This window comes from Elephas maximus, chromosome 12 (genome assembly GCF_024166365.1).
Source record: "Elephas maximus indicus isolate mEleMax1 chromosome 12, mEleMax1 primary haplotype, whole genome shotgun sequence".
Classification (NCBI taxonomy): domain Eukaryota; kingdom Metazoa; phylum Chordata; class Mammalia; order Proboscidea; family Elephantidae; genus Elephas; species Elephas maximus.
In genome coordinates, this window is record NC_064830.1 from 85,409,479 (window position 1) to 85,426,270 (window position 16,792).

General features: G+C 41.1%; 1 protein-coding gene across 1 annotated transcript in view; it reads left to right on the forward strand.

Moving 5' to 3' along the window:
* The first annotated feature begins 249 nt into the window (after window positions 1-249).
* The window catches only part of LCMT1 (leucine carboxyl methyltransferase 1), a 71,860-nt gene continuing 55,317 nt past the window's right edge, over window positions 250-16,792 (forward strand). The window contains exons 1-3 of the mRNA XM_049903468.1: window positions 250-573; window positions 11,066-11,157; window positions 13,053-13,174. Of these exons, the coding sequence (XP_049759425.1) occupies window positions 461-573; window positions 11,066-11,157; window positions 13,053-13,174 (327 nt within the window). The 5' untranslated portion in view covers window positions 250-460. The remainder of the gene's footprint in view (window positions 574-11,065; window positions 11,158-13,052; window positions 13,175-16,792) is intronic.

Consider the following 16,792-nt stretch of genomic DNA (forward strand, 5'->3'; position numbering starts at 1 on the left):
TGTATTCTCTTGTCTTCACCCCAATACTGCGGATTTTGCCCACTCTCCGGCCTGAGTTAGTTATTAAAATTCCCAACCAGCAAGAGCACGCTACTAGGCTTCCCAAAGCACGTAAGACTACACTTCCCAGAGAACATTGCGGTCACCTGTTGCGTCCTTTTCATTTTTACTGTTTCAGTAAACTTCCGGGTCATGTGGGCAGGGCTAAAAAGTCCTCCAATGAACGCAGGCAAGGAATGAAGGGGCGGGGAAATTGTCCAGTGAGCGTCTGGGCAGAGGGGCTAATAAGCGGAAAGGTTGCTTGGGGAAGCCGTCGTGGGCGGTGTTACAGCGACGCGCCAGCTGGGGCGAGCCGCTCGTACTGTCCTTTTTCCTCCGTGGGGTTCGCTCCTTCTACCGCTGCTTGCTGACCGCGCTTCCATGTTCCTGCTGGAAACAGCAATCTGGAATCGCCACGCCCATGGCCGCTAGCCTGAGGGGAACCTCGCTCACCTCCTGTTCTTCCACTTTGAGCAGTGACACTGACGACGATGGTGTGCGCGGCACCTGCGAAGATGCTTCCCTGTGCAAGAGGTGCCTGTCGGGTGGGGGGCTAGGGACAGGCATCCCGGCTGGCTGGGCCCTGGGTAGGAGGCGGGCCTGTTCATAAAGAATACAGTCGTACCCCAAAAGGGATGCTATATTCGTCAGCTCGTGCGATACTCGCATCGTACCTGGGCAGTGCTCATAAGAGGGGTTCATTTATTTCGTAAGTATTGAGCTCCTGCAGTGTGCCAGCAGGCACAGTGTCAGCTTTGGGCATTCTGTGATTGGGGATACTGCGCTAAACCAGGCAGACGTGTTCTCAGCCTTTTTGGAGCTAAAGTCTTCCTGGAGCGATCGACGTGAGACAACTAATAGCAACAGTCTTTTTTTTTTAGTAAAAATACACACAGCAAAATCCGCTCCCATTTCAGGGTTTTTAGACGTAATGATCAGTGACGTTGTTTACTTTCTTCACATTCTGTTAGCATTCTCCTTATTTCTCACTTCCATTTCTTAATCTCCCTTCCCCCCACCCCCGCCGCCACTGCCCCCCAGCCCTCTCATCTATGCTTTAAAATAGCTATTGACTGTTTGCTCTTATATAGATAATTTCTATTTAAATAAACACAATACTGAAGGGTGACAATCTTTATTTTTTGTGCTAAACTGTTACCTAGTTTAAAGGTGGCTTCAGGAGATAGTTTAGATTCAGGGTTTGAAGAGCAACTCAGGGCCATAGTCCCCAGGACTTCTCCAACCTCAGTAGGTCCAGGAAGTCTGGATTCTTTAAGAATTTGAAGTTCTGTTCCACATTTTTCTCCCTTTTTACCAGGATTCATCTATTGTGCTCCTGATAGCAAAGTTCAGTAGTGGAAGCTGGACACCATGTAGTTCTTCTGGTCTGAAAGTGGAGGAGGCAGTGGTTTGTGTAGACAATTAGTTCCTTCTCTGATTCTTGAGTTTCCTCCTTTCCCTTTTGTTTCAGACCAATAGTTGTACCCTGGATGGCTGCTCGTAGCTTTTAAGACCTCAGACATTACTGACCATACTGGGAGGTAGAACATAAACTTTAAGGACTATACGATGCCAGTTGACTGGATTGTCCCAGAAGACCACAGTCTAAGCACTCAAACTCTAAAGCACACTAAACCCATGAGGTGACTGGTGATGTCTAATTAGTACCAGCATCTGTAGCCCACCCCTATTTTCTTTTTGGTTGCTGTTATTGTTGCAAAACCATACACAACCTAGCGTTTGCACATGGATCTCTTTTCTCTATATGTACAGCTTATTGACATCACTTACGTCAGTCAAGCTAGGCAAACCTCACCCGTATTCAGTGCCACCTTTCCCATTTCTATAAACAAAAAATGACTACTGCCTAGGGAGTACTTCTTCCTCTTCCCACCCCCACCCCTGGTAACCACTAATGAACTTTAGTTTATATTTACCTACTCATCATTTCATAAAAGTGAGGACATATGCTATTTATTTGTGTGTTTGATTATTTCACTCGACATAATGTCCTCTGGTTCATCCATGTCGAAAGGTGTTGCAGGAACTCATTTTTCTGTATCGCTGAGTAGTATTCCATTGTACGTACATACCACATTTTGTTTATCCAGTCATCTGTTGATGGGCACTTAGATTATTTCTGTCTTTTTGCTATTGTGAATAGGTGCAATGAACAGAGGTGTGCATATGTCTGTGTTGCTTCTATTAGATCCCTAGGGTATATATACCTAGGGGTGGAATTGCTGGGTCATATAGCAGCTCTACTGTAGTTTTTTGAGGAACCACCATACGGTTTTCCACAATGGCTGTACCATTTTGCATTCCCACCAGCAATGCATAAGGGCTTATAATTTAGTCAGTGGTTTTAAATTGAGCAGACAAGCCTAAATGAAAGAGTTTAGGAGACTGTTCAGGCTGTGGCTACAGCTACAGCAAGGAAGGCCTATGGACTGTTAGAGGAACTGAAAGAATGCCCTGGAGGCTGGAGAAGGAGGCTGGGGCCATATATGCTTGATGTGTGATGTAAAGTGGGGAAAACTAGAGTTCTGAATTAAACCAGATTTTTGTGAGTTCATGGAGACAAAGCATAGTGACTTAGAGCATGGAATCTAGAACCAAACACTGTCAGACTGATCCTAGCTCTGCCACTTACTAGGTGTCTAAACTTTGCGAAGTTACTAATCTATTTTGTGCATCAGTTTCTTAATATGTCAAATGGAGATGGTAGTAATACCTACCTCACAGGATGATTGTGAAGATTAAATGATATTTAATATTAGTAAAGCGCAAAGAACAATGTCTGACATAGAGAAGTTACTGGTGATTGGTTAAAGTAAGTAGGTAAATAAATTGATCTACTTAAATATAAGTAAATCAATTTACTTAAGTATATGTAAGTAAATCGATTTACTTAAATATAAGCAGAGCAGTTTACTTAAATATAAGTAAAGAGGTTTACTTAAATATAAGTAAATAGATTTAAGTGTAAGTAAATAGATGTACTTAAATATAAGTAAATAGATTTATTTAAATTTAAGTAAATAGATGAATAAATGCAAAGGTCCTGAAGGCTCGGAGGCAGTCCCTGATAAAATTTGTGAACTTAAATGGATTACACTTACCATTATTTCCTCTCCAGCTTTCAGTTGATATTGGCCAAATAAATTCATGCACTTTATGCTATGTACATCTGTAGCACTGTGGGATTAGAAATGACTTTTCTCATATTAACTGCTATTTGCATTGAGAATCTGAAATTCCATTAAAATTATCAGAAGGAAATAAAATTCCTTTTAGTATCACATTAAGGACTGTTTTATGGAATACTGTTATATTGGTTTATTTAATAATGGTAATGTTCTTTGCAAACTTGCTTACTCAAGAAAAAGTAAATTAGTTATAAAATAATTTGTACACACAGAAAAGTACAGATAAATAGCATAACTGTTTTTGTTATTTTTAGCTGCTATTGAGTTTACCCCTGATCATGGTGACCCCCTGCACAATGCAACGAAAGGCTGCTGTTCCCTCACCATCACTATGATTGGTTGCAGATGAGACAGTTGTGATCCATAGGGTTTTTGTTGGCTGGTTTTTTGGAAGTAGATCACCAGGCCTTTCTTTCTAGTCCATCTTAGTCTGGAAGCACTGCTAAAACCTGATCAGCATCATAGCAACACACAAGCCTCCACTGACAATCATACCAAAGCTTACAGGATGCAGCGAAGGCAGACCTCAAATGGGAGTTCGTAGTTGTAAATGCCTACATAAAAAAGAACAAAGATTTCAAATCAGTAACTGACTTTACACATTGAGTAACTGGAAAAAGAGGAGCAAACTAAACCCAAAGCTAGCAGAAAGAAGGAAATAATAAATATCAGAGCAGAGGTAAATGAAATAGGGAGTTGAAAAACCATGGAGAGAATCAACAAAACCAAAAGTTGGTTCTTTGAAAAGATTAATAACATTGACAGATGTTTAGCTAGACTAACAAAAAAGAAAGACGCAAATAACTAAAATCAGAAATGAAAGTGAGGACATTACTGCTTTACAGAGATTCTTTACAGAAATAAAAAGGATTATTAGAGGGTACTATGAACAATTTTATACAAATTAGATAATCTAAATGAAATGGATAAATTTCTAGAAAATGCAAAAATTACCTAAACTGACTCAAGAAGAAATAAAAATCTCAACAGACCTATAACAAATGAAGAGATTGAATGAGTAATCAAATGCCTCCCAACAAAGATTCTAGGACCAAATGACTTCGCTGGTGATTCTATCAAACACTTACAGGAGAATTAACACAAATCCTAAAACTCTTCCAAAAATAGAATAGGAGGTAACACTAGCTAATTTTATGAGGTCAGCGTTACCATAATATGAAAACACCACAAGAAATGTAAATTACTGACCAATATCCCTCAAAAATATAAGTGCAGAAATTCTCAAGAAAATACTAGCAAAGTGTATCCAACAGCATAGTAAAGGATTATACACCACGACCAAATGAGATTTATTCCAGTAATGGAAGCATGATTCAAGATGAGAAAATCAATGTAATATACCACATTAATGGAACCAGGGGGGAGGGGGGACTCACATGATCATCTTAATTGATGCAGAAAAGGCATTTGACAAATCCAACACTCTTTCATGATAAAAACACTTAACAAATTGGGAATAGAAAGGACATTGCTCCATATGATAAAGGATATTTTTGGAAAACCTACAACTGACATCATACTCAGTGGAGAAAGACTGAAAGCTTTCCCTGTAAAATCAGGAACAAGATAAGTATGCCTGCTTTCAGCACTGCCTTTCAGCATTGTACTGGAAATTCTAGCCAGAGCAATTAAAAAAAAAAAAAAAAAAAGAGCAATTAGGGAAGAAAAATTAGAGGCATCCAGTTGAGAAAGGAAGAAGTAAAACTATTTCTATTTGCAGATGATATGATCCTGTGTATAGAAAACCCCAAAGAATCCACAGAGATAATAAATAAATTCAACAAAGTTTCAGGGTACAAGATCAACGCACAAAAATCAGTGACATTTCTATATACTGGCAGTGAGCAATCCAAAACAGAAATTAAAACAACTGCATTTACAAGAACGTCTAAAAGAATAAAATACCTAGGAATAATTTCACCAGGGAGGTGAAAGACTTGTACACTGAAACCGAAACATTGGCGATAAAGTTAAAGAAGACTTACATAAATGGAAAACATACCTTACAACGCAAAGCAATCTAAAGATTCAACACAATCCCTATCAAAATCCTAGCTGCTTTCTTTTGCAGAAATGGAAAAGCCAGTCCTCATTTGTATGGAATTACAAGGGGCCCGGAGTAGCTAAAACAATCTTGAAAAAAGAAGGAAAAAGTAGGAGAACTCGTACTTTCCAATTTCAAAACTTCCCACAAAGCTATAGGAATCAAATTAGTGTTGTGCTGGCATGAGGATTGACGACGTATAGACCAAAGGAATAGAATTGAGGGCCCAGAAATAAGCCCATGTGTGTCAGAGTAGAACTGTGCTTCATAGGGTTTTCAAAGGCTGATTTTTTGGAAGTAGATTGCCAGGCCTTTCTTCCAGGACACCTCTGGGTAGACTGAACTTCAGTTTGCACTGTCCAGGGACTCCTCATTAGTCACTAGGGAAATGCAAATCAAAACCACGATAACTACATAACTATATACATCTATATATACACACGCATATATATAACTATATATAGTTATATATTCAATTGTATGCTTTGTATAGTTAAAATGGCAAATTTTATGATATATATTTTAAACTGTAATTAAAAAAATTTATAGAATGAGGGTCGATGGCTTAAGAAAGGCTGAATTTGTAACAGCTTTCATGGCACAAAGGTTGATATTGTATGGAAACTGACATATGCTGGAAGTGAAGACTTAGCCAATTTTCTTTTACTTATTGTTTCCCTTTTCTGGGTATACAGGAGAGATATCTGATAACCATCTATCTAAATAAGTCTAAAGGAGCTTTTTCAATAGCCACAAAATTAAATTTCTAAGTGATGAGAAAAAGCACTGTTAGTTTTATTTGGCAATTTTTTTGTTTTTTTTTTTTCCTTTCTTGTTGGTATAGCTTAAAATTGACAGTGTCTTAGATTTGATGAAATATAGCACATAGTGTAGAAAACTTAGAAAATGTAGATAAATTAAAAAAATAAACACAAGAAATCTCAGAGATAATCACTGAGAATATTTTGGTACCAATCCCCTCGTAATGCTCTGTCCAATATAGAGACACGTAAGTGTATTTGTGGGGAAACACAGTACATATATTCGATCTTACCTTTTTCTCTTAACGGTATATCTTGAACATCTTTCCATGTCTAATTTTTCTAGTTGGTATTTTAAATGATGGGTTAGTATTTTGTTTTATGGATATGCTGCAGTTCAGTCAGTTCATCTCCAATGAATGGCCTTTGAATTCTGAAACATAGGGTTCATCTTTCCTTCCAGTCTCCCGTCTGTGGCAATAACGGTACTCCTGTCACATTCATTCTGCTTATCCCGATACTGTGTTGTAAATTTTTCTTTTTTACCTTTGCTACTCTAATATGCAAAACAGTGAGATCCTCTTTCTCCTGAGGTGTAGAAACCACTGACAATCATCTAAATTTGAAGAATGGAAAGAGACAAATATTAGAAACATTAGGAAGAAGTAAGTGATGAAAATTAGTGTTTGGGGGTCTCAGGCTGGGTTCTCTAGAGAAGTAAAACCAGTAAAGAGTATAAATATAGATATGGAGAGATTTACAGCTCACACGGTTGTAGAGGCTGGAACATGCCAAGTCTGTGGATCAGGATAGAGGCCTCTCCCAATTCACGCAGCCACCGAAGCTGGGGAACCTAAGATTGGCAGGTCGGAGAGCAGGGCTCCTGCTCACAGGCTATGAAGGTTGACGGATTCCAAGATCAGCAGGCAAGTTTGCAAGGTTTCTCCTGATTGACGTGTAGCTGCAGGGGCTGGTGAACCCAAGATCGGCAGGTTGGGGAGCAGGACTCTACCTTGCAGGCTGTGAAGATTGATGAATCCCAAGATTGACAAGTAAGCTGTTATCTCAAGTCCCAAGAACCGGAGGTCAGACAACAAGAGACAGCTGCTGAATCCAGAGCAAGCCAGAGCCTTGTGAGGTGAGCAGGAAGGAAGCAGGTGGTGGAGGGCAGAGAGATGAAGGCTGAGGCGGCAGTGAGCTGCCACAGGCCCCATCTCCCAGTACCACTCAGCAGATTCCATCATGGGGGTGATCACATATCACAGCCTGCAAGCAAAAGCCCTGCTCCCTGACCTGCCGATCACAGGGAAGTGACCACAACATTATACAATTGCCAAAAGACTGAGAATCATGGCCCAGCCAAGTTGACACACAATCCTAGCCATCACATTGGGTATATTTGCATTATGTATGTTTGCATCTCACTACCCTTTCTGTACTACTGCTCCTCTCGGAACAATCACAGTGTGCTCTTGAGATCAGTTCCAGACTCTTGCAAGGCCCTCTGGGTCCTCTCTCCAACTGCCTTCCCTGTTGTCTTCTCTTTTATTACTGTTCTCCAGCATTTCTCCTTCCTCCACTCCCATGTCTTCTTTCTGCTACTGAAACACTCCATCCAAGTCTGTTCCCGCCCCAGAACATTGTCTGCTGTTCCTCCTGTCTGGAACACCTCTTGCATAACTGGCTTTCTCCCATTCTCCTGAGCTCAACTTGGCTGTCCTCTCCAGAGAGGCCTTCCCTCTGCACCTTCTCTAAAATTGTCCTCTATTCTATTCATATTCTTCATTCATTTGTTATCTTTTTTTTTTAATAATAATATTGTGTTTTTGGTGAAAGTTTACACAGCAAGTTAGGTTCCCATCTGACAATTTCCACACAAATTGTTCAGTGACATTAGTTAAATTTTTCACAGTGTGTCAGCATTCTCTTTGTGTTCTGATTGTTCCATTTGTCATCACCTTTTAATTGTTTTTTTCTCTCTTCTCTGTCTTCTTCACCACTGTATCCCCAGTGCCTAGCACATAGTAGGCACTGCAGAAATATTGCATGACTGGACCAATATCATTAAACTGACTGACAGTTGAGAGGAATAGAACTTGTTCCTTATTACCCAAGAGGGCAGTAATGAGCCCAAAGGGAGCACTTAACTGACCCATTGCCATTGAGTCGATTCCCACTCATAACAACCCTATAGGACAGAGTAGAACTGCCCCATAGGGTTTCCAAGGAGTGCCTGGTGGATTCAAACTGCCGACCTTTTGGTTAGCAGCCAAGCTCTTAACCACTGCGCCACCAGGGCTCCAGGGAGCACTTAGAGGGAGACAGATTGATCAGCTTCGACCAGAGTTGTTAGCGGTGGAGTGAGTGCCTTCCTTGTGGGTGTAGGGAAGCAGCGACTTGATGTTGTTGAAAGGATTCTTATACTTGATGTTGGGGTTGACTAGATTGTTTCTAAATCCCCTTCAAACACAGAAACTGTGGGGTAAGTTCTCTCCTCAGTGCAGTTACTGGTGTTAAAAAAAAAAAAAAAGGTGTTAGGTGCCTTCAAGTCGATTTTTGACTCATAGTGACCCTATGTGACAGAATAGAACTGCCGCATAGGGTTTACTAGCCTGTAATCTTTTCAGTAGGAGCCCTGGTGGCGCAGTGGTTAAGTGCTTGGCTGCTAACCAAAAAGTTGGTGGTTAGAACCCACCAACCACTCTGCAAAAGACCTGGCACTCGGCTCCCATAAAGACTGCGTTCATCACAGATTATTTCATGAAACTTTCATTTCAGGTGTATGCTGTGGAGTGAGTGCCATGAAAAATGTATTTTCTCACTGTTGGTGGCAGGCAGAAAGACTGATAAACACTGATTTCAGAAAGATCATGTGCTACCATCTAGTGGTAAAGCTGTATTTGCAGTTGAAGAAAAAAGGGTGCTGGTACAGTGGTCAAGCTCTTGGCTGCTAACAGAAAGGTCAGCAGTAGGAACTCACTCAGTGGCTCCACGGGGGGAGGGGTGCGGGGGGGAAGACCTGGGATCTGCTCCTGTAAAGACTGCTACTTAGGAAACCCTATGGAGCAGTTCTACTCTGTCCTGTAGGGTCACTATGAGTAGGAATCCACTCAGTGCCACACAGTGGCAGTCCTTCCAGAAGCTGATTGCCAGGCTTTTCTCCTTTTGTTTAGCAGCCAGGCATTTAACCCTTGCGCCACCAGGGCTCATTAGTGTTATTGTGTGCCATCAACTCGATTCCCACTCATAGCAGCCCTATAGGACGAGTAGAGCTGCCCCACAGGGCTTCCTAGGCTGCAGTCTTTACAGGAGCAGACCGCCAGGTCTTTTTTCCTCTGCGGAGCTGCTGGATGGGCTACCACTGTCCTTTCTGTTAGCGGCCAAGAGCTTAACCATTGCGCCACCACCTTTTTTTTGTTAACTGCAAATACAGCTTTACCACTAGATGGCAGTACATGATCTTTTTGAAATCAGTGTTTTATCAGCCTTTTCTGTCTGCCATCCACAGTGAGAAAATACATTTTTCATGGCACTTCACAACATACACCTGAAATGAAAATTTCATGGAACCGTCTGTGATGAACGCTGATATTTTCTGTTTTATTCTGTTCTACTTCATTGTTTTAAATAAATGCAGATTCACAAACTATTGCATGGATTTCGTGACATGAATGGGTCAAAACTCACTGTTTGAAAAACCCCATTTTAAATAGCTAGGCAAGTTTGTTAATGTACAGCTTTGAGAATCTGCTGTTTTCCTTGGACAGTTTGGGTTTATAGCAAATTGTGTTCATTAGTGTGTTGTGTGTGTGTCTGTGATGAGCTGCTGAGTTGAGTAGTTAAACATAAACCTTTCAGTTAATATGCTTCCTTCTGGGTGTCTATGGATATGCAAACATGGATGAGAGAGACTTTGGGAGACCAGTGTATAGAGAATTCAGCACCTATTGTTGTCAAGGCAGTAGTAAACCTTGTTGGTAGACACAATGAAAAGAAAAGATATGGTATTTGCTTCTGGGAGGTCAGAATCTAACTGGGAAATAAAATATATATACACACCTTAAATTTCAGTGTACTAATCAAGCAACATGGAAATAGCTGTATTACTGAAAGTATCATTTAGAATGCTTTGTGTTGCAGGTAATAGAAGCCTAAATCAAGTGGATTTAGCAGCAAAGAAATTTATTATCTTCCAAAATTACTTAGAGAGGTAGAGTAGGCTTCGGGCTCCTAGAGGCCTCAGAGATCCAGGTCTCTTCTCAGTTGTCCCAAAGCAGATTCCAATGTTCACTTGAAACTCAATAAAAGTTTAAAAAAAAAAAAAAAAGCAGATTCCACTCAGGGTTGCCAGGTTTCTAGTGAGATCCAGACTTGGGCTCAGCTCCCAGACTTGGAGCACTAACACATTCTAAGTCTGGGGTAGAGAGAGTTCAGGCTACCTGAGCATGTTCCTGGTTGTAATGTAGCTATTTTGTTTACTTTGTCCTTGCTTCCCCCCTGTAATCTCCCTAGTGGAAGTAAAATGACTACCATATAATACAGAGTCAGGAGAATTACTTAAATAGAAAATGGTGATATTTGCCAAATATTTCGGGGTGTCTCTTCTTCTAGGCACAGAATTTTTGGTTGAGTGGAATTGACGGACAAGTTTTGGCCAGTGAGCAGGCAGAGATAATAAACGGTAGTAAAATATGAAGTATGAGGTGAGGTTATTTATCGATTGGGATTTGGGGAAGGAATTAGGGATATGAGGAAAGAGGTGTGAGAAATGACCACTGTGGGAAATGTGACAGGCAGTGGAATGCAGATATGAAGATGGATGGATGATCCCGTTTAAATTTTTAATGGGGCACTAAATGTCCCATTTTTGGCCATTTGAACATGATGATTTTCCTCTGGACTCTTGACCTGGTTCCTGGGAACTTTACAGTGGGGCCTTGGCTGAGCCTACTACTCCATATTAGCTGTGCCTCCTTCTTCGTCTCTTTCAGGTTTGCAGTAAGCATTGGCTACTGGCACGACCCTTACATCCAGCATTTTGTGAGATTGTCCAAAGAGAGGAAGGCTCCAGAAATTAACAGAGGCAAGTGACCTCCCCCTTCCCACCTCCAGTGTGTTCTCATCCACCAAGAGGCCTGAGGTTTTAAGAATTCATTTGTATGGAGCGTTCGAGTGCACTCTTTCCAACAGTATATGAAAGTGCTTATTTCCCCACAGCCTCAGCAAACTTAATCTTTGTTAATATGATAAAAAAAGGTATCTTATTTTTATTTTATTTATAGGTGAGACTGAACATTATTTTTGTATGTTTAGAAGCCAGTTATTATCTCATTTACTATGAACTATTTGTTGCCTTATTAGAGGGTTAGTCAGTAACATTATTATTAGGCTCTGCAGGTAATCACCACCAAGCAAGTTAAAAGATTTGAGACAAGAGCATGACGCATTCTCTGTGTAATTTAGAAATTGACGCGACTGAAAAAAAAAAAACCCCATTGCTGTCGAGTCGATTCCAACTCCTAGGCGACTCTATAGGACAGAGTAAAACTGCCACATAAGGTTTCCAAGGAGCAGCTGGTGGATTCAAACTGCCGACCTTTTGGTGAGCAGCCAGGCTCTTGACCACTGAGCTACGAGGGCTCCAGAAATTAACCGAAGGACCATAATTCTTGTGTGTGCAGAGAATCATGGCCCTAAAGATGATTCCTTTTAGGTAACTTATGTAAAAATAAGTTACCTAAAAAGGATACAAAGAAAATTTAAAGCAGGGTCTTTTGTGGGGGGGAGGTGGGGTGTGAAACCTGGAATCAACGAGAATTGGGCAAGACCTGGCAAAGAGGCTGCAATTCTTCCTGTGCTCTTGAAGCACATTTTCCTAGTAGGTGCAGCCGTGGGGACTACATAGTGCTCCAGGACAGCATGTCAGCCTGCCTTCTTCCTCCTTCCTCTTCCTGGGTTTGGATCTCTAGATTGAGGACCTGCAACCAGTAGGAGATTGCCTCCCAAACATTGTGTGAGGAAAGCTCTTTTTTTTTTTTTTTTCTTTTCAGTATCCAATGCATCATGGATGATATTCCTGTAAAAATACAATAAAAACGATTTACAAAAAAAATACGTTTTAAAAGATATGCAAATACAAGCCCAATTTTTAGTGGATTCAGCACACTTAAAATTACTCTGTCAAATTGCAGTAAAAGTTTGTAAATGCTACTCTCAATTTGTGATCCTAAGAGAGTCACATACTGGTAACAAACAGTTCACTCTCACGCTTTGAGCAGCATGACTCTAGAACACAGACTTTGTTTTCTTTCTTCTTTATTTCCCACTGCCTTATCCCCACTGCCCACCCCAAACCTAATCAAGTAATTTTATTAGGTGACTGTTTTCTTGTGCCACCTGTAGTCTGTGATGCCATTTTATATAAAGACTTTATTCAAGGTGGAGATGAAAGGAACATGATAAGATATGTGACTTCTTTATTTTAACATTCACTGCCCAGTTTCCTGACCTAAGATACTATTTTCTGTATGCTCTCACAGTTTTTGCCCAGTTTCCTGACCTAAGATACTATTTTCTGTATGCTCTCACAGTTTTGAGTTTCACCAGAGTACTGAGTAGCCTTCTCTTTAGCCATAAAGAGAATATTTCCAAGGGGAACATTTGGATCAGATATTTTGATGTGAAACAGTTGCTTTCATATCTAAAGTTACAGGACACTTTATTTTCTTAGATTATGTTCTAATAGGTAGGTAGGTATTTCTTCCATTAAACAGATTGTCCCTACTTTGGTCCAAACCACTTTTTTAAAAGAAAAAGATGAGAATTTGAAAGTTGCTGTCTCTCCCATAAAGTCTACAGATAAATCTGACTCTGGAGAAGGGCAGATGTTTTATGCTTTCCTCTTCTGTTGTACTGGGCTTTGCAGGGGTTATTTCTGTTGTCATTGTGTGATAGCTTGTTTCCCTGGCCTTCTTTTAGGATATTTTGCTCGAGTTCATGGTGTCAGTCAGCTTATAAAGGCATTTCTACAGAAGACAGAATGTCGTTGTCAAATTCTAAATCTTGGGGCTGGGATGGATACCACTTTCTGGAAGTTAAAGGTAAGTGAGATCTCCCCTTCCTGGCAACCAATTGTTTAAATTTAATTTTTGAAGATGTTCACATAGCTCAAAAATTTAAAAATATATTAAAAGGTATGCAGTACTATCCTGTCTCCTCCCACACCTGGCCCCCATCTGCCTAGCCCTCCACATCCACCATCAGTACAATACTTTATTTATATACTGGACTAGTTGTGGACATTTATAGACTGTTTCTGATCTTTTGCTATTACAAACAGGGCTATAATAATTATCCATGTGTAGAGTTTTCTTTGCATGTGTAGAAACATCAGGAGAAAAATTCCACCAGTGGAATTGCTGGAACAAAGAGCCAAATGCATTTGCAATTTTGACGATAACTAGGATTTTAATGTCAGCATAATGGCATTGTGTGGTAAAGATCAGCATGAATCCAGTCCCTAAAATGTGCGGATTGATCCAGTACACTCATATTCCTACTGCTCCATCCTTGTCTCCAGCCACCGCTACAGCACTCTCTCTGTCTCTCTCTGACCTAGATACCTGGGGCTAGGTCAGTGCTTACAAGTTGAAAGGACACTATCCTTCAGGCTGCCAAATAGGCAGATGCCAGCTGCAAGTTTGGGGAGTCCACATGACATCTCAACCTTCTGACCTAATGGCCACAAATTTGGGGCTGGTTTTCCACTATCCCTTCATGATGCTAGCTACAAGCTCAGAGTCCACATGGCATCCGTACTCTCTGACTTGCTGGCTGCCACTGCCCTTTGGGTTCAATAATTCCCTGGAACGGTTTACAGAATTCTTGGAAAGTATGTCATACTTAAGACTACAGATTTATTATAGCCAAAAAGCAAACAAATGAAGAGACACATAGGTTGAAATCTGGGCTGATTCCCAATGTGGAGCTTCCATGTCCCAAGGGATGTGCTACCCTTCTGAGATCATATGTCCTCATCGACCAGGAAGCCCCCTAAGCCTTAGTGTTCTAGGCGAGTCTTTTCTTATTTGGCCAGCCCTCAGTAACAGCACAAATCCTCAAGGATGGTCTGGGAGTCCCAGGCCAAGGCATCCCAATTACTCCAAGGGTCAAGGACAAGGACCACCTTTAAGGGTAAAAGTAGGTCCTTTACCCCATAGGTATCTTAGGTGAAATTTGGAGATTTACAGGGCTGGGTCATGATAATATGATATAGAGCCCTTTTGTAGCCATTCTGGAATGTGATCCCATAACTGCCGTTACGGATTGAGAGCAGGTATAAATACACTCACTAACGGAAAAGGAAACTTAAGCTTCTTTAGTGGCAGAAAGCAGGACTAAAGCTCTGTTCTTTGATTCCTCGGCTGGGTTCCTACTGCCAAACCTTTTTCCTACAAAGATTTCACTAATTACATTTTCTGTAGGTTTGTACAAATTTTACTTGCTTCTTTAATCAGGTTGGACACGGCGCAGTAAAGGGTATGTGCATTTCTCTGGATTTCTTCCAGACCTAGACAAAGATAAAATAGAGTGTATGGCCTTAAGCCAACCTATGTATCTATTTTGTCCCTAATCAGCTCACCTGATAAGAATGTCTCTGGTCCTCAGAGCTCCCACCCTTTTTCCTACCCAACTGAGAAATCAATATGGTTTAGTATTCATGGTTTGACTTTGCATTCTTCATTCAGGATAAGATACCTAACATGTATGAAATGTGTATCCATCCGTGACCTATTGAATAACCATGAGAGCTGTGTGAAGGAGGGGGTGTTACATGGGGAACATGGGGCTGCAAGAGGATGTATTTTCCCCCAGAATTGTACAGCCAGTGGCATTGGAATGTGGAATAAACTTGGGAATCCAGCTCATCAAACTCTAAATTCATTACCCTTTCCTGTACGTATCCAGTCTCTGGTTGTTCGGGAGGATGTTTTCAGTAACCTCCCCTTTCCCGTAAATTTAATGTGCCTGTATAATACAGTGTCCCATGGCGTGGTATAAGGAAATGGAATAGAAGGCAGTGTAAGGGACTGTGCCGTTGTCTGTGCTAACAGATGCCATGGGAGAAATCCCTCCACTGCACTTGGGACCTCTTTGAAACTTTCATATTATTTTTTTTCCCATGTCCTAAAAAACCTAGGTGGGGTTAATAATTAATTAATCTGCAATATTTATTTTTGAGCAAGGCACAGTGAGGCTTATTTGCCCCTCTGGGAAAAAAGAAAAAATGCCTGTCAGTAGCGAGGAAGGAGAATTGCACAGTCTTTGAAAGTCCTTGGGAGAAAGCTTTTCATTTTGTTTGAAATTTATATTGATGTGAAGGGTTTTTTGGTCTAAAATTCCATTAAAAAAAAAAAATTACAAGCTACAGCCCATGGGTCAAATCTGCCTGCCACCCGTTTTGGTCAATAAGGTTTTATTGGAACACAGCCGTGCCCATTTGCTTATGCATTGTCCCTGGCTGATTTTATGCTACAACAGCAGAGTCGAGTAGTTGTAGAAGAGACAGATGGCCCACAGAGCTTAAAATACTTGCTTTCTGGCCCTTACCAGAAAAAGTTTGCAGATCCCTGTTTTAGAGTTGTATATGTTTCTATAAAAGACTAGGGTCATGTTATACCTCACCCACTTGCCAGCTGGGATGGTCCCCTGGTGGCACCAGCAGAGGCTCGGCTGTGTGTCCCAGGCTTTCTGCCACCACTGCTCTGTGAGCTGGTTCTATACCATCTCAGGGGCCCAAGACTGTTGGGACAGTGAAGACTCCCATCTTCAGGCAGCAGGTAGGAATAGCACAAGGGAAGAAATAAAGGGTGAGTGAAACCCTTTAAGGGGCCTCCGTCTGTTGGTTTTCTTGAATTATGTTTCTATACAATCAGAGGCACCAACTCCAGCCTAACCTGCAGCTTCAATTTTGTCTACCTGTAAAGCAGTCAGCTGTCTTGGATCCCCTTTATGGGATACCCTCATGGCTACTCCTGTCTGCCCTCATGTGATTATACCCTGTCTTGGATGTCTCCTAGTGACATGTGAGTGATTTGGAAGTGGAATGTCAAAAGGGCGATAAAGAATCACCGAACAAAAAGTCGAGCATCACTTGCCACGGCCATTTTGCCCCTTTCTGAAGCCGAGAGTGCAGATATGTGTTTCTTGAAAGCTCCGGGCATGCCTTTGGGAAGCTTTTCATTCACAGTGATCCCCTGTTCAGAGGATCAGATGATGCATGGAAAAGCTCTTTGAAAAATAAGAAGTCCTGTACAAGCTGTAGGATACTGTGCTGTCCTTCTTTGGTTGAATTTTACTTACTCTCGTTCTCTTCTGGAATGTTAGACTATCTTTAACTTTCTAAACTCTGTGAGTGAACGTTCATAAAAAGTATTGTAGGCTATCCTAGTAGAAGTTAATTCTATATGCACTCTAAACATGTTCTCCAAGTATTTTGTAAATACTGCAGACAGGCACATGCTGGAACTCTAAGGGTGAAGGGCTGGGATCCCTGGATGGTAGATCTTCTGATATGCCAGAAAAGTGTCTTTTTCTTTCTTTTTTCAAATAAAGCCCAGGCCTGATCCTTTGAGATTTCAACAGAGAGGCAGTCTCCATGTGGGTAGGTGGAGAGCGTAGCTGGATCTCGCAATGCTGATGCTTGCCCATAAGGATCA